Raw genomic sequence first — 26,723 nt, 5'->3', positions numbered from 1 at the left:
GCCGGAAGTGCGGGTTGCCACTTCCGGCGGGTGGGGGTGGGGCCGGGCTAACATGGCGCCTGGGCCTCGGTACGCTGGCCGTGCAGGGGCCCTGACCACCAGGCCACCGTGGCCCCGGCACACGCAGCCCCAGCAGGTTCCGGAGCCGAGGGAGCAGCCCCGCCTGCAGCCGCTTTCCCGCTGCGGCCATTGCTGGGCCCCCGGATGCTCCCGGGGCTGATGGCTGATGGCTGCCGGAGCCCCACAGCGGGGCCTGCACCACAGGTAACGGCGGGCCCCGGGATGGCAGCCGCGGTGCTTCCCTGGAGCTTATGGGGAGGCCAGTGTGATGCACACACGGTGGGACCGCAAGCAGACCTGACCCCCCCCCCCCCCCCCCCCCGGGAGGAGGCCGCGGGAGGAAGAGCGGCTGCCCCGACCGGACATGGTTTCCACGCAGCACCGGCCTGGGAGGGAGGCTTTCCCGCCGGAGCTCACAGTGTCAATGGAGCCACCCATCAGCCTAAAAGGACATTTATAGCCGGGACGTGCGAGAGAATGATGGCTCTGCTTTCTGCAACTGGGAGGGTCAACTCAATCAGAACAGAGTCGCTAGAAATAACATTTTATTCGGTTGGTGCAAATGCATTCAAGAAGGAAGCCTCCAGCAACTGAAGACAAAATGCCCAACGACAGTGTGTATTGTCACCTCTCAGAGGAAGAAATGAGGGACCCAGGGTGCCCGCGTTCTAGCTGTTGCTAAGCAACAAGGGCTTTGTTCTGTTTGTGTTTCCTGCCCCGGTTTGTTGCCACCCTGTGCGTCCTTTGGTCAAGAGAAAATACCTACCTTCGGAAAGAAAAAAGCAAAAGCCCTACCTTGTCGACATTTAGAAAGCCACGTCAATACTGTTACGATAAACTAACCAGTTCTCAACTATTGGAAGTATATGTTTTATTGTTAAAGAGAAAGGAGTCATCAGAAACACTTTATTTGCAGTCACCCAATTTTCCAAGAAAAGCTATGGATATACATTCACAGCACACACCTGGGAAGATAAGTATCTCTGAACGGTCCATTCTTTCAGGAGCAAAGGCGGTTGAGAATGCAGATTACCCACACTACTATAATCTCTTAAGAAAAATGAACATGCCTTTTGTGAAAGGAATTGAGGACAGACACGACTGTGAGAGAACGGAAAAGAAATGCAACCCTGCTTTTCTTAAATTTCACCCTTACCCCCCTTCATTCGTACCAAACTATCATTTACACTATCCTTATCCCCCACCATATGGGCCAGATTACCCATTATTTCCACTCCGTGATGATGTACCCTTAGGTGATCCCTGTTCGGGGTTCATGAGTCCTGGTGGTGACGCTGATTTAAAGCCTGGCATTGGCAGAACCATCCCAAGTCTGGTGGATTTGAGTGACGTGAAACCTCAACAACGAGTTCCCAGGCCAGATACGGGATTTCAAACAACGCTAAAAAGGCAAAAAATTTTATTAGAAGAACTAAAACAAGACAGAAAGTGGAATTCCAGGGCAACTTCAGATACTGCCATCAGAGCAAGACTTGGAGGTAAATAAAGTGACATTGGCTTTATAATTTTTAAATATTGAAACCAGGGAGAAGGAGCATGGATATAAGATTCATTATTCAGTAGATAATTTAACATAAAGTTGTAAAGAACCAAATAAGAAAATCTTTTCAAATTATAAATTGTAAGGAAAAAGTAAAAATGATAAACCTTTTATAAATCTATCTGTAAAATAATATTTGGTGTTTAAAAGTGCATTCATTAGTATAAGTGACCAACACAAATTACATGTTGGGTAATCTATATTAATAAAAACATAATATGCTAATTAGACCAAACCACCTTCCGGACATCCTTCCAGAGGAAGCTGGGGTTGCAAGGGCCAAGCCCCTTGCACGAATTTCGTACATCAGGCTTCTAGTTTATTATATAAATACTAGAGGCCCAGTGCATGGATTCGTGCACCAGTGGGGTCCTTTTGCCTGGCCTGCAGGGATCGGGCTGAAACCAGCTCTCTGACATTCCCCGAGGGGTCCCAGATTCTGAGAGGGTGCAGGGCAGGCCGAGGGACCCCACCAGTGCACGATTGGGGCTGGGGAGGGACCACAGGAGGGGACCAGGGCATGTCCGGCCTGTTTTTCCCAGTCCCAATCAAGCAGACCCCAGCAGCAAGCTAGCCTACTGGTTGGAGTATCTGCCCCCTGGTGGTCAGTGTGTGTCATAGTGACTGGTTGAACGGTCAGACACCTAGCATATTAGGCTTTTGTTATATAGGATAGATAACCTAATTGTACCACAAGCCAAATTCTATTTGCTGCTGATAATTGTGTAGCATGCCGCATTATCTCTCTGGAAGAAGTAAATCTGATGGTTATGTGAGAGTTAGGTTAAGGGGCTGAAATGGGGAAGTAGTTGAAAGTGAAATTTGGTGTCTGGTAAGAACAGGAGCTGAGAAGCAACCCCTGCAGAAATAGCTTCACACAGCTCTGAAGGCACAATTGATGAACCTCCTGACAAGCTGTACCTTATGTCGGCACTCCCAGAGAATGTCGCCAGCCTGGCCAGCAGTGCTGACACTTGCAAAGGAAAATCACGAGAAATATTCCTGTATGGGAGTGTGTCTGGTGGACGGGAAGTGCAAAGAGACTAACATGTTTGAGCATGTGGAAGGGAAAAGGCCAAACACGGCGCCAAGAGATGCTGAGCTTCCTCTAGCACTGCTTCTCCTCCACACCCAGCCCAGACCAGAGGCCTAAGCAGGCAGTGGGGGAGGGGCGGTGGCAGCAGCATATGGTGGAGCAGTGGGGAGTCGTGGTTCCTGCCACTGCATGGAGAGAAGCCATAGGTAACTGAGACTAGAAAAAGGGGGAAGAAAAAAGGTAAAGGGAATGAAATAACGCCACAATATCACGCTTCTGAGCCCTACCCTCCAGGTACCCGCTTTTGAACTAGAAAGAGCAATTTGGGGACATATACTAGTAAGCATAGGATAAGAATTATGCTTTTAATATGCACTCCAGTTGTTGACTTAACAGAGGGCTTAGGGAAATACCTTCGTTTGGAATTTTCATATGAAGAGTGTAAATAAAGTTCAACTACCAGTTTTTAAGAAATAATTATTTTACAATCCATTGGAAATACTACTTAGGGAAAAACAGTATTACCAAGAATCAAATACTATCTAAGGTGCAGAATTGTCTTAGGTAAGTGCATGAGGGGACCATTGGTGAGTTCAGGTCCATCTCAGACAGCACATTGCCCTGATTCTGAACTAGCAGCTACTTTTCTAGCCTGTCAGCAAAGGCCAGGAGCTCTGTCTCTTGCTAACGTTTTAGTGTATAACAGCATTCGTTGGCGAGGACTCTTCCTTAGAGAACAGAATTCACTTTTCCTAGTGCTCCCACTGTAGGCACGTAGGCCACTTTTCTTGTAGGCAGACAACCCCAGCCTCAGGTTGGGCTGTTTCTGTAAGTTTTCCTAAGAACTGTTTTCCAACAAATTACAAGTTTAGGAAATTAAAGCTAATTTCCCACTAAACTAGGGTTAACAGAGGTTGTACCAGCAACTCAGAACTGAGTACAGAGTTTATCCAGCCTCCATATTGTGCTACCGGGATCAGTAAAACAGAATTCAGAAGATAGGCTCTAGGGTCAGACAGTCTGGGCTTAGATCCAGGCACAAAGCTTACTTTCACTATGACCTTGGGCTGGTTACTAATCTCTCTATGTCCATGTATCCTTATTTGTAAAATAAGTTCACATGCTAGTAAAACTACTTCATGATATTATAGTGAGGGCCATTTAGTGTAATTCATGTAAACATATCTGACATTAAGGAATGAACCATGAACCAATAAGTGTTAGATATTACAAAGTTAAGCAAAGTCTAGAGTTTCCAGTCACTTTACACTTAAATTGGCAATATTACTCCTTTTCTTATAAAGTGTAAGAAATAATGAGTTAACATGTAAAATACTTAGCATAATTTCTGGAACCTGGTAAAGCATTCAGTTAATAGCATTTATTATTATTAGCTATTAACATTTTCAAAGAATAATGCCAGGAGTTCAGGGATTGGTTGCAATATAATTTGTCCTAGGCTTTCAGTGACTTTGTAGATCCTGGAAATAGTCGTTATTTATAAATAAGAACTTCAGTTTTTAGCAAACCTGAATCCATGTGATTCCTAAGACATTCTGATAAGGAAGCACATCTTCTCAGAATTAATCGTGTCACAGCCCAGTATGCTTTCCAGTGGGTTTTCATAAATACCAAAGCCAAGTCATAAACGATTGGATGACTGGCTTCTTGCCCAATTCCAAGCTTGTCAGACATTTAACTGATGCGGCAGTTCTGTGTTGCGCAGAGTTGGCTTTCTTTCTTGTGCACCGATCAAGTGTCCCAGACTTATCCTAATTACATTCAAACCCTTTATTGCTTGCTCTTTGTTCTCATTGCAACGGGTGACACAGTCACCCTTGTCAGAGACAGAAAAAGATGTTGCCTCTTGCGACCTCTGGTTTTCCTACCTTCAGCATCCTAATAGCAATATATGTAACTCTTTGTATGTCTTCCGACCTTTTTAAAATCATCGTCTCAGCTTGAGCTGCTATAAGAACATACCATTGACTGGGTGGCTTAAACAACAGGTCCCTGTTTCTCACAGTTCCAAAGGCTGGGAAGTCCAAGATCAAGTTAGTTCTTGTTGAGAGCCCTCCTTCTGGCTTGCAGGAGGCTAACCTTCCGTTGTTTTCTCATATGGCAGAGAGAGAGCGAGCTCCGGTATCCCTTTCTCCTCTTAGAAAGACACTAATCCTATCATGGGAGCCCCACCCTCACGACCTCATCTAAACCTAATTACTTCCCAGGGGCCTAACCTCCAAATACCATCACATTTTGGGTCAGTCCTTCAATATGTAAATTTTGGGGATACAAAAACATTTGCTCCATCACAGCTCTCAGCCATTTTTAAGTGCATATAGTTCATTGGTATTAAGTACAGCATTGTGCAACCATTACCACAATACATCTCCATAACTTTTTCCATCTTGCAAAACGGAAACTCTCTTACCCATTGAACCCTGACTCCCTAGTTCCCCCCTCCTCCTCCCCTGGAAACCAGTTTTGCTTTCTGTCTCAATGAATTTGACTCCCCTGAATACATCGTATAAGTAAAATCACAGAATGTTTGTCTTTCTGTGACTGGCATGTTTCCCTTAGCATAGTGTCATCATGGACAACAATGTCCATGTATTAGCATGTGTCAGAATCGTCTTCCCTTGTAAAGCTGAGTACTTTTCCATTTTAGGCATGCACTACTTTTTTTTCCATTCATCCATCAATGGACACTTGGGTTGCTTCACCTTTGGGCTATTGTGAATGATGCTGCTATGCACACACATGTACAAATATTTCTTCAAGAACCTGCTTTCAATTCTTTAAATATGTACCCAGGAGTGGAGTTGCTCAATCCTATGGTGATTCTATGTTTGTTTTTTTTAGGAACTTCCACCCGGTTCATCACAGCAGCTGCCACATTATACAATCCCACCAATAGTGCAGAATCCCAGTTTCCTGCATTCAAGGAATAAAACCCACTTGGTCATGGTGAATAATCCTCTTGGTGTGCACGTAAAGTCTCTTCCATAGTATTCTGGAGAGGATTTTGCATCAGTGTTTAGTAGGATATGGTCTGGCTTTTGCATCCCTGTAATGATGGCTTCATAGAATGAGTTTGGAAGTATTCCCTCCTCATTCATTTTTTTTTTTTTTAGAAGAGCCTGGGGAGGACTAGTATTAATTCTTCTTCAAACATTTTTCAGAATTCAGCAGTGAAGCTGTCTGGTCCTGAGCTTTGCTTTAGGGTAGGTATTTGATTACTGAGTCAATTTCCTTAGAAGTTATAGGTCTGTTCATATTTTGTTTCTTCATGATTCAGACTAGGTAGGTTGTGTGGTCCTAGTAATTTGTCCATTTCATTTAGGTTATACAATTTCTTGGTGTACAGTAATTTCATATAATTATTTTCTTCATACTAATCCTATATAATAAAAGCCTAATGTGCAAATTGTCCCCTCGACCAGGAGTTTGACTGCTCGCTATGACATGTGCTGACCACCACGGGGCGGTGTGGAACATGGCAGGTGTTGGCGATGCACTGCAACCTCTAGCTGGCTACCTGGGGGTGGGAGTGATGGGGATGGATGTGTGATGAGAATGTGGGGTGTCTGCTGAGCTAACTCTCACTCCCTCTGCTACCCTCCCCCGGGATGCCAGGGCTTGTGCGCCAGGGAAGCCTCTATGCTCAGGTGCCGGGCGCCCATAAGGAGCCTGCCCTGCACCCACGCAACCTCTTCTGGGTGAGCCAGGATGCAGCCACAGGGGCCGGTTGGGCTTCCCGTGGGTTTGCACTGGAGCCGGTCTGCAAGGCCGGCTGGGAGAGAGTGCACTGCCCACCTGGCTTCTGTGTGGTGCCGCTGGGCAGCCCAGAGGCCCACGCTGCACCTCGGCCTGCAGCGTCCAGCCGTGCTCACCGCATCTCCGAGTGAGGACTTGGGCACCTGTGATTTAAGTGGAGGGAGGTGCATGGGGGCTCGGGGGCCCAGGTGCTGCCCAGGGCCCAGAGGTCAGCTGGGACCTGCCCTTCCATGGCAGATGCTCACACTTCAATCACTGGCCAGGCCTAGGGACCACACCTCTGCACGAATTTCATGCACCAGGCCTCTAGTTTCTTATAATTATTTTTATTTCTGTAAAATCAGTTGTAATATTTGCTTATTTGTGATTTTACTTGAGTCTTCTTTCTCTCTTATCAATCTAGCTATTCTTTTCAAAGAACCAACCTTTGCTTTCATGAATTTTCTCTATTTTGTATCTACACTCTAATCTTCATTATTTCCTTCCTTCTGCTAGCTTTGAGTTTGGTTTGTTGTTTTTTCTAACTCCATAAGGTGTAAATGAAGGTTGTTGGTTTGAGAGCTATCTTCTATAATATAAGGGTTTATACCTATGAATTTCTGTCAGTGCTACTTTTGCTAAATGCCATGACTTTTGTTATGTTGTGTGTTTTCATTTGTCTCAATATAATTCCTAATTTCCCAATAATGAGGAATAAATAACAAGCAATTCTACACTATTACAACAATCTAACATGTAAATTTCAGAGCTATCCTGTCCTCACTGATCAGAAAAATTGTTGGATAACCCACCGAAAAGTTAATTCCCAGCATGCATTTCAGCTTTCTCATAGGAAGTTCTGGTGGAAGGGGTGTTCGCTGCAGGCTAATGGAAAGGTGTCCTGTTTGTTTGCAGGCTGGACCAGCCCAGTGAGAGTCGCTCCTCCCCAGCCTCGGCATGAAGCGTGCTCAGTCACTCACACGTACGCGTTCGGTGAGGAAGCGGCCTGTGAAGTAAGGCTCCTTTCCGGGGAGTGTGATACAGTGTTTGTAATTAAATTAGTTCATTGTCTGTGGTGTTTATAATGTGAGCCGAAAGAGCTGCCACTTTAAAATATGCCTTATGTGCCAGGCACCCTGCAGACCTTCACAGTCATTGTGTGTCTTGCATTATCTTGTGCCTCCCTGACAGCTTTACTGCAGGGGAGGACTGAGTAGTAGAGGTGGTAGGGCCCAATCCAGACCCCCATCGCTGGCAAGTGCACCTCCTCCAGCAGCAGGGACTGACGGACGCCCATGGCTGACAGCCACCAGCTCAGAGGACATGAATTCACAGACTGAAGAAGCATCACAAGTCTGAAAACAGATGACAGAGATATAGCCTCTCCTAAACAAATTATCTTGGAACTGTAGAAAAACCAATACAGATACCCTAACTATAACCTGAGGGCGGAGGGGCGGGAGCTCACAGAACACCTGCAAGCAATTAAACTCGGTGCAGTCCAAAGACAATGAGACGTATTTGTTATTAAATAATCCTAACCATAAACTAGACCTCTAGCCCGTCTAGAACATCATTCAGACGTGAGGATGAGTTAAAAAAGAGGGCCAGAGAAGTTCGCACCCGTGAGAGAATTACTGAACACTGACCTTGAGTGAGAAGACCAGGACCAAGGGCCGCGGTGGGAAAAGCCAAGGAGGACACCAGGGGCCAGAGCGGCTGGGGGCTGGCAGCGTGGAGCTGAATGTGAACAAGGGGCCATCGGCGGCGGCACCACAGCGGCCACATTGACAGTGAATTAGTGTCGATAAAATGAGATGAAAGAGAGGAAGAGGGTAATATTTCAGAACTAATGTGCTTGTGTTATTAGACAAGACAGAAGGTTTTTTTAAATGTTGCAATTTTATGGAATTAAACGCTATTTGTCAACATTAAATATTCAAGGGCTTTCTCATAAAAATCTGACTTTATGTTAACTTTGATATACATCTTTGTGAATTTTAACTTAATCATTAGGAGAATATATGCAAAATGTGAATTTCCCAGGCAGCAGAGGAAAGCCGGGAAGCATATACTAGGTGACCCCACAGATGCTGTCGAAGAAGAAAAGGGAAGAAAGGGAGAGGGAGCAGGCTGACTCGAGGCATCGTCCATCCCCGCTTACGGCTGGTCTTTTTTTCATGCCTTCTAGGAGGAGAGAGAGCTCCCTGCACAGCCAAACAAGAAACGTGATGCGAAGGACTTGTTTTATATGTCCTCGACACAAAGGTAAGAACTTTTTCAAATAGAATTTTGATTTAAAATTTTATTTTATACTTAATGATATAGCCCCTTTGTGTCTCCATTATCCTGAGTCCTATGAGAAATTCAGAAAACATCAGATAGAGATATTTAGTTACTTATGTTATTGCTAACATAAACAGGTCAAGGAAGAATCTAAAAAAACCTATGTTTACTAAAAAAGGAAAACCAAAATAGAACGGAAATGCTCAGAGAGAGAGAGAGAGAGGAGGTGAGTGCAGTATCAGAGAAAACAGGAGCTGATTAGGGACCTCATTGCATGTGCACAATCCCTTTGCCATATGCAGTTGCCATACAGAGTATCATGAGCGTGATAGTCTCCCACACCCACTTGCCCCGCCCACACCTGAGGGGAGGTGATTGTCCATGGCATATATGGGGGGGCAGAGATGGGGGGGCACCTTAGAATTCTGCCTGGTTCAGTGTAAGATATTGTGGTGAACTAGAACTGAACATGTGTTTCCATAAAAGGCGATCATGTAACACTTTCCAGAGCTTACGAAAGCGTTCCCTGGGACAAGATGCTGGCGCCAAAACTCGACCCAGAGGAGACCACAGTGGAAAGAGCTGCCGACCCCGTCTCACAGTGCTTCACACAGAAAAGATACGAGAGGGTCCCGGCAGTAACTCAGGTCAGGGGCCGCCCGGGCGCAGCGTCTCACTTACTGACCCGAACTCCCAAACTGCGCAACAGTAAGACTTATTTTATTGCTAAGAATTGCGGAAAGAACGAGGGAATCTGTGCACGTCTGGTGGGCAGTGCCATCATCATAAAGGTCATCAGTCAGCTCCATACTGTAACATGATCTGTTGTACTTCAGGCGTGTGTGTAAGGCGCCGCTTTCCCAGAAGGCATTGCACTGCCTGCTCACTGCCCACACTGAAGAGCAGGGGTGCACGGGGAGGGCCAGGGTGGCACGGCCCCGAGACCTGTGCGGAGGACGTGCTCCCCGACGGGGCTGGCGCTGAGCTTTTGAGGCAGAAAGGGACGGCCTGGGTCTGGGAAACAGAGCCGCCTCCGGTTCTTTCCATTTCTCAACACCGGATTCGTCTCGGGCTGTGGTGGCCACGCCAAGCCCGGAGCTGCTCCCACAGGCCCTCTCCGCCACGCCTCGGGGCAGCGCACTTTGCACAGTGAGCCTGTCCCCCGACCGGCACAGGCCCCCCGACCGGCACAGGCCCCCCGACCGGCACAGACCCCACTGACCGGCACAGGCCCCCCGACCGGCACAGGCCCCCCCGACCGGCACAGGCCCCCCCGACCGGCACAGGCCCCCCGACCGGCACAGACCCCACTGACCGGCACAGGCCCCCCGACCGGCACAGGCCCCCCGACCGGCACAGGCCCCCCTGACCGGCACAGGCCCCCCGACCGGCACAGGCCCCCCTGACCGGCACAGGCCCCCCCGACCGGCAAAGGCCCCCCCGACCGGCACAGGCCCCCCTGACCGGCACAGGCCCCCCGACCGGCACAGGCCCCGCCGACCGGCACAGGCCCCCCTGACCGGCACAGGCCCCCCGACCGGCACAGGCCCCCCTGACCGGCACAGGCCCCTCTGACCGGCACAGGCCCCCCGACCGGCACAGACCCCACTGACCGGCACAGGCCCCCCTGACCGGCACAGGCCCCCCCCCCCGACCGGCACAGGCCCCCCTGACCGGCACAGGCCCCCCCGACCGGCACAGGCCCCCCCCCGACCGGCACAGGCCCCCCCGACCGGCACAGGCCCCCCCGACCGGCACAGGCCCCCCGACCGGCACAGGCCCCCCTGACCGGCACAGGCCCCCCGACCGGCACAGGCCCCCCCGACCGGCACAGGCCCCCCTGACCGGCACAGACCCCCCTGACCGGCACAGGCCCCCCCGACCGGCACAGGCCCCCCGACCGGCACAGGCCCCCCTGACCGGCACAGGCCCCCCGACCGGCACAGGCCTCCCCGACCTGCACAGGCCCCCCCCGACCGGCACAGGCCCCCCCGACCGGCACAGGCCCCCCAGCCCGTCTCTCCTGCTCTTCCTCATCCTCCGCCCGCCCGGCCCCCACGCGCCCTCCGTCACCCATCAGTGCAGCCTGTGCTGCCCTGGCCGGCGTCAGGCCCACGCTCCTCCTCAGGCCTTGTCTGTTGCAAATGGTATTCCACCGCCTTCATCGCTGTTTCTTCCAGGCTGAGTCCCAAGAACCCACCAGGTTTTAGCACCTCAGACCTCACTTCGGCCTCCCAGCAGCCCTGCTCTGCGCTGGCAGATCTGCTCCCACGGGTGCCCTCACCTCCCTGCCCTCCTCACTTCTCAGGAGCCGGGCAGGCCCTGGGCCTGTGCCCACCGTGGAGTTTTAATGTGCGCACATAAAGCCCACCGGTCTGCAAAGGACCCGGCGACACTGCAGTCCATCCTCACCGTGGACCCTAAGCGGTCCAGCAGCCCACGTTAGCCTGCAAAACTTCTTCAGCTTTTCCAGGGGAAATGATAATAAGTGAGGAAAACGGCTTTAATATGGTCTCAGCAGGGGATTTTCATATCGAAATTCAATTAAAGGACAAAAGGAAGTGTCTGACTTATCGCTATTTTTTTTAAGGATTTCTCAGCTACATGAAAGTATTACATCTTGGTCATATTATTACAGATAATGGTATTAAATTATGCTGCTATCCAAAGTCCTTCCCGCATGAGGCGGTTCGAGGGGAGGGCGGGGGGGGGGGCTGTCAGGGAACAGGAGACCCGGCTGGGGCTGCAGCGGGCACGAAGGTGGATCCATGTCAGCACAGTCTCGGGTGAAAACCACAGCCAGACCTTCCCGGGGCTTCGTCCTGAAGGAGGGGGATGTGGCCGGTTCCAGCTGTGAGAGCACAGCTGGCGTTAAGGGGCCGAGGCCAGGAGTGGCTCTGGAGCCGGCGAGTTGTGAGGGAAACTGGGATGCTTTTCCTGGGGAGCCTGGGCTTGCCTCTGGGGTGACGGGGCAGTGAGGACCCTGGGCTGGCGTCTGAGGAGCAGCAGGTGGAGCCTGTGCCTGCCTCACAGTGACTTGCTCTTTAAGTGTCTGTCGCCCGTTCTGATGGTTCTAGATGGTCGGTGGACTCTGGGACAGATTTCAGACGAGATCCTTCTTGGTTCCGGCAAAACCAGTCAATTTGTAAGTTGCATCCCTAACGTGCTTCCCCCAGGCCTCCCCATCGCATGCTGATCAGGAGTTGATGCCCCAGCCCCTGTGGGAGGGCTTCCCGGAGGCCGCAGACCCCATCCCCTGCGGGTGCTCAGGCCGCTGCCTCCTCGCCCTGCCTCTTACCCGCTAACGGCTGGACTGCTCAGGTGGCACAGCGCAGCACCCGAGCGCCCCCAGGGACACCAGGTGTTCCCAGGTGGCAGCTGTGGGCTTCGGGGAGGAGAAATTATTTTTATCAGACTTCGTGTCCTCTCCTTCTTTAGGGTTCTACTAACACTAAGAGTGATGGGTTTGTTACAGATCCTTCCACATAGGTATTTTTTTCATTTAGTCTAAAAAATGGCACTTCTGCTTTTGAAAGTCCCTTTATTTTGGTTCTCACTACAACCCACAGCCCACGTGTGATCACTAAGGGAGTGCAGAGCAGAAGGAAGACACGTGGGAAGATGCACGCTGGCGCGAGGTCATTGCGTCAGCAAACACGTGTCCCTGAGAGCTGGGAGCCAGTTTGTTCGGTGTTTGATTTTCACTTACAACAACAACTTTACGTGATTCCTGTTTAACATTAGAAACTTGTAGAGGCCACTTCCTATGCGATGGCTCTGAAAGCTCAGTTTTTATTTGGAAAATAAATACTATAACAAGTGGAGGTTTTGTAAGTTAATATCAAGAACTCAACTGCCCGTATTTTCTCTTTTCCTAAGTGTGAGTCCAAGTTCTAGAAGCAAATACATTCCTCTCTACACGTAAGTAATGTTCCCAATGTTTTAAAATGGCTGGATTCACATCTAAACATTTGTGCCTCACTCCTTTCGGCAGCATATGCCTAGTCACAGATGCTAACACTTTCCTAGCACTTTCCTAGCGCCTGCTCAGTGTCAGGACTTTCCTCAGAGCCCTGTCACAGGTTTCAGCACAGAAAGGCGCATTGCTAGTGGCCCGGGTTCCATCTCCTGGGACCCTGCTAGCTCTGCAGGTCCCACCCCTGCCTTGCCCGGGCCGCCTCCCGGGGTCCACAGATGGTCATCCCAGGGCCTCAGTGCAGGGCCACAGATGGGCTGTCAGTTTTGCAGAAACAGCCTTTCTGTGCTCGGAAGCACAGGCAGCCATTCCTCTCACTCTGGTCCAAACTTACATTCACAAGAGCCTGGCAACTCCTATTCTGAGAAAGAAAACCTCTCCCTATTTTTTAGGCAAATTGTTCCATCATCATGCCCTTCCTTCCCTCCCTCCCTCCCTCCGTCCCTCCCTCCCTCCCCCCTCTCTCTCCCTTCCTCCCTCCCTCCCTCCTTCCCTTTCTTCCTTCCTTCCTTCCTTCCTTCCTTCCTTCCTTCCTTCCTTTCGCATTGTCAATTTTTGATCTGTTTTGGCAAATAATCTGGGGGAGGTAGGACACTGTTTATTTGTTCCTTCCGATTTCTTAGAAAGAAACCTGTGCTGTCCTTTCTTTTCCTGCTCCCAGCGGCCACGTGCAGGCCACCAACGCTGACGACATTGACAACCCCTCCGGAGACATCACATCTCTGGCCAAGCCTCGGAGCTCCAAAATCCTTCACTCACAGACAGGCTGGTGAGTCCCCTCGTAACTGCCCGGGCTTTTTGTTAAGGAGGAAGCGTGGTGATGGGTGTTACTGTAAGGGAAGGAAGAAGCTCTGAGCGTGGGTTGAGGAGAAAGGTGACTTTGCTGAGTGACTGATGGTCAAAGGAGGTTACGTGTTGCCAAGACTCCCCTCAGCCCTCGACATGGGGCCGAGTCCAGAGGAGGGACTCTCCCATCCTGTAGAATAAAACCATATGCTAAGTGTCTGGTTGACCGGTTGGCTGTTCAACCACTCAAAGCGTAATATGCTAATGATATGCTAATGCCACTCAACCAGTCACTATGACGTGCACTGACCACCAGGGGCGGATGCTCCGACCGATAGGTGAGCGTGCTGCTGGGGTCCGGCTGATCAGGACTGAGCGAGACCGGCCGGACACGCCCTGGAGCCCTCCCGCGGTCCCTCCTGGCTGGTCAGCCTCCCGCGGTCCCTCCTGGCTGGTCAGCCTCCCGCGGTCCCTCCTGGCTGGTCAGCCTCCCGCGGTCCCTCCTGGCTGGTCAGCCTCCCGCGGTCCCTCCCTGGCTGGTCAGCTGCCCGCGGTCCCTCCTGGCTGGTCAACCTCCCGCGGTCCCTCCCTGGCTGGTCAGCTGCCCGCGGTCCCTCCTGGCTGGTCAGCCTCCCGCGGTCCCTCCCTGGCTGGTCAGCTGCCCGCGGTCCCTCCTGGCTGGTCAACCTCCTGCGTCTCTCCCTGGCTGGTCAGCCTCCCGCGGTCCTCCTGGCTGGCCCACCTCCTGCGTCTCTCCCTGGCTGGTCAGCCTCCCGCGGTCCCTCCCTGGCTGGTCAGCCTCCCGCGGTCCCTCCCTGGCTGGTCAGTCTCCCGCGGTCCCTCCCTGGCTGGTCCACCTCCCGCGTCTCTCCCTGGCCCCGGTGGGGTCCCTCGGCCTGGCCTGCGCCCTCTTGCAGCTGGTTTCAGCCCCATCCGCAGGCCAGGCCGAGGGACCCCACTGGTGCATGAATTTGTGCACTGGCCTCTAGTAAGTTCTGAAAGGAAATGCCTTTAAACAGAATCATTCTAAAATTTTAAAGGAAGGATATGGGACAAAGCAATTAAAAATATTCAACAGGCATAAAACTTAATAATGTTCTCCTTTGAGGTGCACGTTTGCATTGTGAATAGTTTTATGAAGCATTTTGCTACCAAAAATGGGAACATCCCCTTGGGTCACCTTCAAAGAGAGAAGAGCAGCCGGGCAGCATGTCTGACACTCGGTGTGAATTCACGGTTTCCCTTGGACACATTAGGGAGCGGCCGTTCTGCTCCATTTTGCTGTTAATTCTGCTTTTTTATTGTTATTATGTATTGGTTTCGGGTGACAGCTGAGTGGCCAGACAATCGTGTTCTTGACACAGGGCTCCCCTCGCTATTCCCAGTGCCCACCTGGCCCGGGCGTCGTGTCACCATCTTCCTGGCTGTTTCCTGTGCTATATCACGCCCCCGTGACTGTGGGGGGACTTCCCAGCTGTGCTTCTCAGTCCCTTCACCCCTCCCCCAACCCCCCCCCCCCCCCCGCTTGAGTCTGTTCTCTGCATCTGTTCTCTGCATCTGTGAGTCTGTTTCCATTTGGTTTGTTGCTGATACTGTTCTCCAGCTTCCACATGTATGTGAAGTCAGGGTACTTGTCTTCCTCTGACTGACGGACCTCACTGAGCGTAACGCCCTCCAGGCCCCTCCATGCTGTCACACGTGGTCAGCTGTCCCTGTTCCTGTGGCCGAGGGGCTCCATGCACGCAGCCCCGGCTTCTTCGTCCCTTGTCGCCGAGGGCACTGGGCGCTTCCGCAGCGAGGCTGTTGTGGGCAACACTGCAGTGACCATAGGGGCGCATGTGCTTTCCAGTTAGTGTTTCCGGGTTTTTGGATAAATTCCCAGAAGTGGGACCGTGGGTCATAAGGCAGTTCCGTGTCCAGTCTTCTCCAGAAACGCCACGCTGTCCCCCACGGCGGCTGCACCAGCCTGCAGCCCAGCAGCAGCGCACAGGGGACCTCTCTTCCGCGTCCTCGCCCGCGCTGTTTGCTGGTGTGTTCACCGCGGCCTTGCTGACGGGTGTGCGGTGATGCCACCTGGCTTAAGTGGCTTCTCTCTGACGGTCGGTGACACTGAGCTTCTATTCTCGGGTGTCTGCTGGCCGTCGGTGTGTCCTCTGGGAGAAGCGTCTGTCCAGGCCTCTGCCCATTTCTGAGTTGCATGGTTTGGTGTGTGTTGGTGTTGAGTGGTGTTAAGCTCTTTATAAACTTCGGGTGTTGGGCCCTTGTCCGGTGGTTCGGGGGGCGTCCTCCCCCTCGGCCGTGTCTCCGGCTGCTGGTGCTCTCCTCCTGGGCACAGCCTGTGTGGTGTGACGTCACGGTGTGCGTGTGCGTGTGTGTGTGTGCGTGTGTGTGTGTGTGTGTGTGTGTGTGTGTGTGGTTTCCCTTGCCCCGGAGATCAGCGAGGGATCAGGACGTTAACTGCAGTTACCCAGGTTGGGCACTAGAGGGCCCGCGAGGTGCAGAGCTTCTTCCTTAGATTAGGTTTCCACCTGAACATATTCTTAACCTTTTTAAAAAATTTATCTTTATTGTTGTTTTGTGGATGTCCCTCATTTCACAAAGAAGTGCTTCCGATTTCATTAGGAAATACGGATACAAACATGCTCCCTGCTCCGTGTGAAGTAGAGTAACAAGCAAGCGCTGTCCCCCGCCCCCGCCCCTCTCCCTAGAGAGGGAGCACCTCAGGAATGTCTCTAACCACCTGCGCTCCTCCCGACCGCCTCACCAGTCCCTTCCCACGGACGCCATCTCCACCGGACTGCGCCTGCCCTGCTCGCCCTCTTGGTGACTTCAGTGCATGGATGGGGGTCTCTAAACAGAACGTGCTGCTTCTCTAAACCACATGGAGCTAACAGCAGCGCCCGCGATGGCAGCTGCATCAGTCCGGTCCTGGGGCCGGCAAGCTGGGGAGCTGAGTGCAGGGGGCTCCGTCCTGCTGGGGGGAGCACGGCTCTTCCTCTCGGTCTCATCCAGGCTTTCTGAGGGGGTGCCTGTGTGAGGGGTGCCTGTGTGAGGGGCGCCTGGGTGATGGGCGCCTGTGTGAGGGGCTCCTGTGTGAGGGGCGCCTGTGTGAGGGGCGCCTGGGTGATGGGCGCCTGTGTGAGGGGCGCCTGGGTGAGGGGCGCCTGGGTGAGGGGCTCCTGTGTGAGGGGCGCCTGTGTGAGGGGCGCCTGTGTGAGGGGCGCCTGGGTGAGGGGCTCCTGTGTGAGGGGCGCCTGTGTGAGGGGCGCCTGGGTGAGGGCGCTGAGGCGGGAGAGCCGGGCCAGGCCAGCACACTCCTCCCTCACCCTGCTCCCAGCCTCCTCCCCCTCCCGGTATGGGGTGCCCCTGCTGCCAGGGCAGCTGCAGGTCCCCAGAACAGGAGGGAAGAATCGGCGGGTCGGCTCCTGACTGCCCTGAGGCCTGCGTCGCTCTCATCCAGAGAGACAGTCGGGGACCATACGGTGCTCGCCTTGCCCGGGTTTCCAGCAACGGTGGCAGCAGAGGAGCCACAACTCATGGCCTCCCTTCTCCTCCCTTTTGCTGCGCCCCACCCCAGGCCTCCCGAAGCCAGCCTGGACCTCGTGGGGTGCCCCTCCCACTGCTCCCCACCCCCCAGCGTGCCCTGCACCAGCTCTGCACCTGGGTGGCATGGCTCCCAGAGGACCTCAGAGCCTCCAGCCCTGTGTGAGGGCACGCAGCTGGCAGGGCGGCCCTGCAGGTACATGCAGCTGCCCTGGGCCCGGGCCCGGGCCCACGCCCCTTTGTGGCTCTCACCCTCTAACTTTGCGTGCGTGTCTCTGGCCCCTGGGGCTCTTTAAGCCCCACGTGGGCATTTGCAGTCCTGAGCTGGAGGCCATCAGGAGCCCGCCCGCCCTCCGCCTGCTCTGCACCTGCCAGCGGCGCTCCATGGACAGGCCAGGTGACTGGACTCGCACCCACCCCCGCGCGGCGCTGTCCCCGGACGGCTCTCCTGGCTCAGCCCGGGGGCCGGTGCACGTGCTCCCGCCCTGGCCTCTGCCTGGGGTCCGTCCTGCCACTTGCGCCGAGTTAGCTCTGGGCACAGCACTTAGACGCTCTGACGCCCCAGGCCCACGTCTGTGAAAGGGGCCTGACCCCAGACCCACAGCGACACGGCACACGTGAGGGTTAAACAGGCGATTCACGGGCGCCTTTAGAGGTGCCTGGGCGCGGCCCTCCCTGCGATATCAGTCACACGTGTATCCAGAGGCGTGTGCTCACCGGGGCTCTGACCGTGTGACATGCCTGCGTTCCCCAGGTAGCATGCTTGTTCCGTGTTCTCTGCAGCCTGGTTGGCCTTGAAGTGCACACACCTGTGCTCTCCTTCCCGCTCACCACACTGCCTTACCTCCCAGTGAGTAGCTTCCAGCTTGCTCTGCGTTGCTGAACAAACCAGCTGGGTGTACACTTAGGTCAGCGGTTCTCAACTTGGCTGCACATCAGAACCACCTGGGAATCTTCGTAAAATCCTGACTTCTGGGCCTCACCCTCCGGAAATTCTGTTTCTTTGTTGCTAATGTTGTGGCCCCGCCCCACAACAAAGAAATAGAATGTCTGGAGGATGAGGCCCAGAAATCAGGATTTTACAAAGATTCCCAGGTGGTTCTAATGTGCAGCCAAGTTGAGAACCACTGACTTAGGCAGTGACTCCTGCCAGTTTACCTGGTAGTGAGAAGTCCGGGTGTATTTTTGGAACTGGTTACAGGCGGTGTTCAAAGAACTGACAACTGAGAGAGGAAAATGCGGACTCTTCTCTGCTTTCCTGAGCTGGGGCTCTGACGGCGCCCCTCCCCTGAAGTCCGCCTTCAAGGGGGTGGTCTCAGTTCCCCCCATTGGAGAGCTGCGCCCGGCCTGCGATGCCCGGGGTGGACGGAGCCTGCCCTGCGGACCCTGAGGGTCCAGCGGTCGGAGGAGCAGCCGCACGGGGACAACTGGCCCTTCCAGACGACGTCAGTTCCCTGTGGGACTGAATCCGTCCCTCGAGCCCACAGCTGGTCTTCCATTCGGCCTCCTTGCTCCTGGCTTATCATCAGAGACGACGCAGTGGGATATAGCGCGTCCATGATGTCGTGGGCAGCCCTGTGCTGTGCTCACGGGGAGCTGTCCCCCAGGGAGCTGGGTGCCGCTGTTCACCCGGCCCCTCCCAGGACACAGCCGGCTGCCCGGCTCCCCACCGCTCTCCCCTCCGGGCCCGGCTCTGCTGACCCTCCAGGGCCCGGCTCTGCAGGTGTTTGTGGGGGGGAAAGCCCGTCACAGAGGCGGGTTCCTGCGACCGCATGGAAGCGTGCGTGTTTGGGGAGACACACAGGAAGCATTTCGCTCTGGGGTACTTCTCTGACATTCCTGAGCTTGTTCAAGAAGATTCCAAGAAGCCCCGAGGGGCACGGCCCGGAATCGGCGGTGCCGGTTCTGCACCAGGTGCTGCCAGCCCACCCGAGACTGTGGCTCTCCACAGCTCCCCACTACACCGCCCACGGGGAGCCCAGGCCACGGGGGTTGGGATCACAGGGCCTCCCGAAGCCCCGAAGTGCAGTGTGCCCAGCATTTGGCAGCACGTCTCCACATCTGGACAGCTGTCTGCACTCTCCCCCTCCTCTCCCTTCCCCTCCCCTCCCCTCCCCTCCCCCTCTGGGCTGGGCTCTCTGTGCATCTCTGATTTCTTTAATACTGTGTGTTTCCACTGAAGGTAGTTGAGCACCAAAGTACAAAGTCCCTGTGGCCACTGCCACTGGCGCTCCCGAGAGCCCAGGCTGAGTGAGGCCCATGGGCTGCCCGCACAGTAGCCTCCCAGCTGCTCAGGGCGTTGCCTAGGGCTGGGGGGGGCCGGCTCCTGTGGGGGCCCTGCCCTTCAGCTCCCTGTTGCGGCCTCGTGAGATCCACTGGCTGGTTCTGTGTGTTCTGCTCTTGCCCCGGGTGCGAGCTCCCTCCTGTGAGCGCTGGTGCTCCTGCCGTGTCCCTGCCAGCAGGGAGGTCAGCGAGTAGTCACAGTGCCCCCTGGGAGGAGACACATGAGGCCTGTCAGGGACCCGTTCTTCTCTGACCTCTGGCCCTGCACACGCCCAGTGCTCTGCCGGAGGCTGATGCTGGGGGTGGGGGGTGCAGCGTCCCCCAGAGCAGCCCCCAGAGGCGGAGGCCTAGCCCCGAGGATGTGGACTGAGTGCAGGGGGTGCCGTGTGGGAGGGACGCTCATGCCCAATCGCTGTGCGTTCCTGCCTCTTGGAGCGCGTTCCCCGGCCCTGGAGGGGAGCCCCCCCACCCCCGTCTGGGGCAGCACTGGGCCCCGAGCCGCCTCCCCAGGACATGCCCTAGAGGTGCAGAAGCCTCTGCAGGGCACAGGCTGTGCCCCTGGGCGCAGGGGAGGCTTGGAGAGGGGGTTCCGCACGTGCTCTGCTCGTCCCCCCCCACCCCCGGCTGGCGGGATGGGGGGAAGCAGAGGAGGGGGCTGTACAGGCTACAGGTGTGCGGTTTCAGGAAATCAGGGAAAGCCGTGGTGCAGAGCATTCATGGTGACGAGAGAGGCGTCACTTAGAGGCAGGTGTGTGCCCGCGGCTAGTGGGGCAGGACCAGGCCGTGGCGGCGGCTGCTCTGAAGGAACCAGCTGCCTTCACTGGGAATCGGAGCCACGTAACTGCCAACTCGCAAATGCCGCCCACCTCATTTCTCGAAGGCCTCCCCTCGGTTCTGGACCGAGTCGTTCACAGAAAAAACTGTCTCGGGTGTCGACCGGAACTTCAGTTTCCGACCTGACAACCTTTCATGTTGATGCCTCACAGGACGGAGGGCACTGGGCAGGCCGCTGGCCACGGGGTGGAGGGGGGAGGGAGGAGGGCGGAAGGGTGGGGGGAGGGGGGAGGTGAGGGGGTGAGGGGGGAGGAGGTGGGGGAGGGGGAGGGGGCGAGAGGGGAGCAGCTTCACCGCGGGGAGAGGCGGAGCTGGCGCTGCTGGGGCGGGAAGGGCTGTGGACCAGTGCGGCCATTGCAGAGGGAGGAGAGGGCTGTTGATTTGCACGAGGAGAGGCGGGCAGCCCCGGGCCCAGGGCGGTGGCACCTGGAGGAGCCTTTAGCGCGAGCAGGGGCGGTTCCACCAACTTGAGCCAAGTGCTTATCTGCCGGTGAAACAGCACAGGGCGCATGCGCGGCAGATCAGCGCGGTGGAGCAGGAATCGCTTGGGGTCTGGCACAGATTAATTCAATTTACATTATTTCTATCGGGGAAAAATGATTCTGTTTCGAACAAATCGCTTCTCGAACAGCCTTCTGGGAGGAACTAAGTTCGAGAAACAGGTTCCACGGTGCTAAGGAAACCTGGACCTGAGGTACGCGTCTCAGTCCCGGCGAGACGCCTGCCCCTTCCCGAAGACGGCGCCTCAGACGGCCTCCGCCTTTGCATTCCGAGCGCGCGTGCTGGTGCCACGGTGCGCCACTCACCACCATCTTCCTTCTCGCTCCCCCCCCCTCAACCTGCCTGCAGCTCTGCCAACATCCCGGGGTACACGGGGAAGGTCCATTTCACAGCCACCCACCCGGCAAACACCCGCGTTCCCGCCGCCGTCCCCTCGCTGGACTCGGAGGTGCACCGGTGAGTATGGCCCATCCGTCAATGTGCCGGGTCCCAGGGCGCCTCGCGATGGCTCTGCCATTACAGAGCAATTAGCTGCTAACAGGCGAGTCACGTGGTGTAAAGAATGGGGTGCCAGTCCCCAGGCACGGAGAGCTCGTCCCCACGGCTGTGCCGGGAGCAGCCGGGAGCTCCAAGCGCTCGCAGCGGGTGTCCGCCCCTGGGCTCCGCGCTGCACACCCTGGTCTGCGGACACTGCAAGCTGCGGACACTGCGCTCCGCTCCTTGGGGTGGCACCCGCGTTGCCAGCGGGAGGGGGGCTCTGGTCAAAGCCCTACATTTCAGACATTCTGCCAACTGCAAACACGAGACAGGAGGGGAGGGCCACCAACCCTGTTGTTCAGGCTGCTGGAGAAGCAGCTCATGGTCACTCGTTAAACCGCATCTGAGCGTCGGTGACGGCCTCGCCCCGAGACGACACGGCTTGGAAAACGCAGATGCGTCCTCACCAGGGCAGCTGCGGCCCGGCGGCCAGAGGGACTCTCGGGCGCTGGGTGTGTGTGTCCACAGGACGGCAGTTCTCCGGCACAGGGGCCTCTGCTCCTTTAGGCAGACCAGTCCTTTGTCCGTCCGTCACTCAGGAGCGTCCACTCTGGGCCGGGCACGCTCTGGGCACTGAGCCCATGGGCTGAGCAGAAACAGTCCCGCCTCCCCGGAGCTGAGCCTGATGGGAAGACAGACGGCTGGGAGGGCACAGTCCCTGGAGCCTCTGTGGTGCTGGAGCCGGCGATGCCATGGAGCCCCTGGAGGGGCCGGTGCGGGTTAGCGGGGCCGCAGAGTCCGAGCGCCGCCCAGGGGCTCCTGGGACCCTCAGAAAGGCAGCGGCGGGCGGGGTGCTGGGCCGGGTGCGGGCCACACGGCTCTCACTCTCATGGGCTCAGGCATTCGCTGGCTAATCCTCACACTCTTCCACGGGTCAGCCAGCGTCGACTGCGGCTGGGAATTCACAGGAGCCAGACCCAGTTTGCAAGGAGCTCACAGCCCAACAGGGAGCAAGCAGTAAGCATCTGCAGGAGGGGACGGTGAATGCTAGCCTGGCCGCCACCTCCCTTGCCGAGTGCTTCCTGCCGCCAGGCTCACGGAGTCTGTGCTCCTCCAGCACCGACGCAGCCCCGTGAGGGCACCTCCCACTGCAGATGAGGTCGATTCTGTAAGGGCCCAGGAGGCCTCAGGGGAGGGGCTCCCACAGGAACTCTGGGGCTGGCCGTGGTCTCACTTGTGCGGGGCCGGGCTGCCCATGGACAGGGCATCCTGGCTCCAGGGAGCCCACCTCTGGGTGCTTGTGGCCAAACCATGGGTCTCTGGAGGACACTGTCAGCCCTGCAGCCCCGGTGCCACAGTGCGTGGGCACCTGGTCACTGTCCCTGCCGAGCACGGCCTCGGCCGAGGGCATGGCTGTTGAGGTGGGTGCAGTGGTTGAAGGGAGTCAGCATGACACACGTCCACATGAGACAGGATGGACGCCAGGCCCAGAGAGGTGACCCCTCTGAGTTCTTCCCACCCTCAGCCCCCCACAGAGACGGGGAATCCCAGGGCTGTTCCGCTGCCTCTCGACAGCCTCCCCTCCTTTTAGCTGGGTTTTCTGTATTCTTAGCACCTACTGTAAATCTAGACACAGATCCTCAATCAGTACAACTGATTGCAGCTCGGCCAGTGTGGCTCAGTGGTTGAGTGCTGACCTATGAACCAGGAGGTCATGGTTCAATTCCCGGTCAGGGCACATGCCCGGGTTTCAGGCTCCATCCCCATTGTGGGGCGTGCAGGAGGCAGCCGATGGAGGATTCCCTCGCATCATTGATGTTTCTCTCTCTCTCTCTCCTCCCTTCCTCTCTGACATCAATAGAAATAATATTAGAAAAACAAAACTGATTGCAATATAATGCATGTAATGTGATAAATGGAAAAATGCAATAAACAAAATTAACAAAACAATGCACACAATGACTAATAACTCCTACTTTCTCTTTCTCGACATCCTCTCTCTGGTACGTGGGCACCTGTAGTTGAGAGAGACGAGGTTGTGTCCATTATGCTTGTTGATGTGTTCGTTTTCTTTCTCCTCCGTGTGTTTCAGCGTCTTGAGGAGAGACATGGCCGTCACCCTCTTCCGTCGCCAGGCACCGCTGTCCCGGATGGTCTCAACGGTGAAGCCCTACAACCCCTTCAACAACAGGAAGCAGACTATAGGCTACTGAAGAGCTGCCGTCCAGGGAGACTCCCCCTCGGCCGTGGGAGGGCTGTGCTGGGCCCTGCTGGGAATAAAAGACCGCGTGCGCTCTGACGGCAAGTGAGGTCTGATGCCCTTCTCTGACCGGGCAGAGGGTCGGGACGGAGGCCGTGGGCGGCCAAGCTCTGTGTAAGGAGAGTCCTTTTCGCGTGGGGCTGCCCAGCCTCCAGGGTCCTGTCCTGACCGGTGAATGTGGGTTTTAGACGGCAGAGATCATGGGTGGTCGTGAAGGCACAGTGTCCAGACCAGAGTCCACTATTGTCAACTGTTGTCACTATTGACCGAGAGGGAAGCAGTGCTCTTCCTGCCGCGATGGTGCCGCATCGCGGGGACAGGCCCTGAGGAAGGACGAGCCTCCCTGGCCAGGCCCTCAGGCTCCATGGAGGCCACGCAGAAATGCCAGGCACGTCCACTGTGGCATCAGCCAGTGGCCTGGCTGAGACTTGCTCCAGCAGCACCCGCACGCCCGCCTCCTGCCCTCGGCCCTCCCCCGCGCAGTCTCCCCACTCGTTGCTCTCTCCTCTCCACGTGTGCCTCCAGGATGACACAGAATCAGGCCGTGTCAGGGAGTACCAGCACCTGGGAGAGAAAGTGCCAGGAGCCGGTCCATCCTTGCTGTTTCAAAGGACCTGGCATATATGGCATACTGTTCTTAATATGTTTGCTCACCTTCTTGGCACTATGTGTTTTAACCAAGGTCTCCTCTCTGAGAAAGGTTGTTTCCCCAGGTAGGGATTTTCCCCTGAAGTTAGGGAGGGAATAAAACCCCTCAACTAAGTGCCAGGCGGGTAATTAATCACTTTAACTACGAACAATCATGCTTAAGCTACATAATCTTTACTCCCTGGAATGGAGATAAGAAACGCCCTAACCTTTATAATAGAGATTGATAGGATTGAATCAACTGGTATAAATACAGATGTAACAAGACAGCTAGAGACAGAAGCTGGAGACAGAACTTAGAAGACAGAACTTAGAAGACAGAACCTACACACAGAACTTAGAAGACAGAACCTACACACAGAACTTAGAAGACAGAACCTACACAGAACCTAGAGACAGAAGAACTTCGCTGGAGAGAACATGGCAAAAGATCCTGGACTGAACCTGACTACAGAAATTGGCAAGAGAACCTGATTAGAACCTGATGACTGAACCTGGCTGGAGAACCTGGACAGAACCTGGCTGGAGAACCTAGCGAGGGAACATGGCTACAGAACCTGGCTGGAGATCCAAAGCAGAACCTCTCTGGAGATCCAGACCAGAACTTGGCTGGAGATCCTGGCTGGAGATCCTGGTAGGCTGCTGATCAACTGAACGCTGTCTCCGTGTCATTCCTTCTTCGCTGACTCCATCTACACCTTTGGGAACCCCTGGACCTGCTGGGGTTGGACCCCGGCAAGAAAGTGCAAGCTCACAAGTGCATTCTAGCAACAAAGGGTTTCACGGTATCTGTTCAGCAGTATGGCGCATGTGCAACAATATGACAGCACACTCCCCGTGATAGAAGGGAGGAGGAACTGAGCAGATACAGAGATCATTTAAACCTCCAAGCACAGTATTGATCTTTTTCAATAGATAATATGGAGACAACTACTTGGAAATAAACAGAAAGGCAGATGCTGGCCTCCCTCGGACAACAAAAGTACACTGCTCCTGAGACACAGCTTTAGTGGAGAATTTTCCGTAGGTTACCTGGAAATTCAGGAGAATCTGTTTATAGGTGCGAGTAGAACATTTTCCAAGGAAGCAAGAAATCATGAAGAAAAAATATATTGTTAACATAAAAAATATACCACCCAAATTTTAAGACAAAGCTGTTGGGAAAGTATATCAGACAAAAGATTCATATCTATCTACACTAATAAAAGAGAAACATGCAAATTGGTGTCACTCCGCTATGCCACCAGCCAATCAGATGAGTATGCAAATTAACCCAATAAAGATGGTGGTTAATTTGCATATGCAGGCAGGGAGTGAAGACTGAAGACAACATAGAAGGAAGCCAAGTGCTGCAGAAGGGAGTGAAGCTGCGGAAAAGCAAGCAGGGCGGCAGAGGCGGGAGTGAAGCCTGCCTCGGGGGGTTTTGCTCCCTTCTCTGCTTTGCTCCGGCTGCAGGAAGCCCTATTCTTGCAGGAATCTTCCTGCACCGGGCCTCTAGTATATATATAAAAGCCTAAGCAACTGTTACAACTGGACGATCAGCCAATAGCTATGACGTGCCCTGACCCCCAGGGGGGCAGCTGCTCAGTGCAGGAATGCGCTCCCACAGCCAACCTCCCACAGTCAGCCAATCTCCTGCGGACCCTCCCCCGGCCGGCTGGCCCCCATTGGCTCCAATCGGGACTGGGCGAGATGGTCCCAATCGGCTCTGATTGCCGGCCAGGATGAGGGACCCCACCCGTGCACGAATTCGTGCACCGGGCCTCTAGTGTTTATTACAAAAACAGCCCATGATTTAAAAAACAGCACCAACAGAAACAAGGCAAAGGATACCCACAACCACCTTTATAGATAACAGGAATGGCGAGCAGCATTGCTGCACCTCAGGAGCCGTGGAGCAAAGCCTGCCCCGTGGTGGGGCCGGAGCAGGGCCGGCTTCATCCCCACAGACGCCACTCCTGCCCCAGGGTCACGCCGACGTGTCCTGCACTCTGCCAGGAGCGCGCGTTCAGACTTCGCAACTTGACTTCCAGGGTTTCACCAAGCAAGCAGCCTCCCCAGGGAGCACGTGTGTTTGCTTAAAGAAGCAGAGGCACAGGCCTTACGGCCGAGAGGGAGGGGAGCGAGTGCTCATCAGGAGGAAGGAGCCCACTGCTGCACCGTGTGCAGAGGCGCAGCACCTGTACTAGGAAGGCCCCGCGAGCCCTGGCCGGCAGCTCCGCTGTCGGAGGTCCCAGCACCAGAGGCTGTGGGCTCCGGGCGGGCACACACCGAGGCTGTGGTGGCTGCTGCTCAGGCGCTTGTCTGTCTCGCTCACGCCTGGTTTTGAGTGGACGCACAGCTGCTGTCCTCACAGCGGTTCCATGTCCCCGACAGACAGCTGCCCGGCTGCAGGCCGACCAGCCAGGCCACTGCTCCTGCGTCCCCAGGCCCAGGAAGGGGCTGTGCCAAGCCGCCTGCCCGCGGCCGCCCGAGTGGTCCCACTTGTCACCTGTGGACGGAGCAGCCTGACTTCCTGGCTCTCGCGCTCTGCAGACTGAGCCTGGGCTGAGGGGGCGTGTCCGTGGGCAGTGTGCTGAGGGCAGACAGAAGGCGGGCGGGGAACTCAGCCTGGAGAGTCCGGGAGGGTCTGTGTGGAGGGAGCCCCAGTGCGGAGCTGCAGGCCAGGTCTCCAGGTGGCCGGAGGGGCAGGTGCTGGGAGAGTAGCCTCGAGGAG

The 26,723-nt window shown here is 55.1% G+C and overlaps 1 protein-coding gene across 1 annotated transcript; it reads left to right on the top strand.

The window, feature by feature from the left end:
* Positions 1–1,000: 1,000 nt before the first annotated feature.
* Positions 1,001–23,338, top strand: SPMIP7 (sperm microtubule inner protein 7; the record flags this gene model as incomplete). The annotated part of the gene is made up of 9 exons (XM_081102280.1): positions 1,001–1,559; positions 7,329–7,426; positions 8,605–8,681; positions 9,208–9,346; positions 11,777–11,844; positions 12,579–12,620; positions 13,337–13,444; positions 20,971–21,078; positions 23,192–23,338. 9 exons carry the CDS (start codon positions 1,001–1,003, stop codon positions 23,310–23,312), a joined length of 1,320 nt encoding a protein of 439 aa, XP_080958406.1. The 3' UTR covers positions 23,313–23,338.
* Between the last annotated feature and the right edge of the window lie 3,385 nt (positions 23,339–26,723).

This window comes from Myotis nattereri, assembly GCF_964212035.1.
Source record: "Myotis nattereri genome assembly, chromosome: 11".
Lineage (NCBI taxonomy): Eukaryota > Metazoa > Chordata > Mammalia > Chiroptera > Vespertilionidae > Myotis > Myotis nattereri.
The sequence above is the reverse complement of the archived record's forward strand: the minus strand, read 5'-3'. Positions and strand labels throughout refer to the sequence as shown.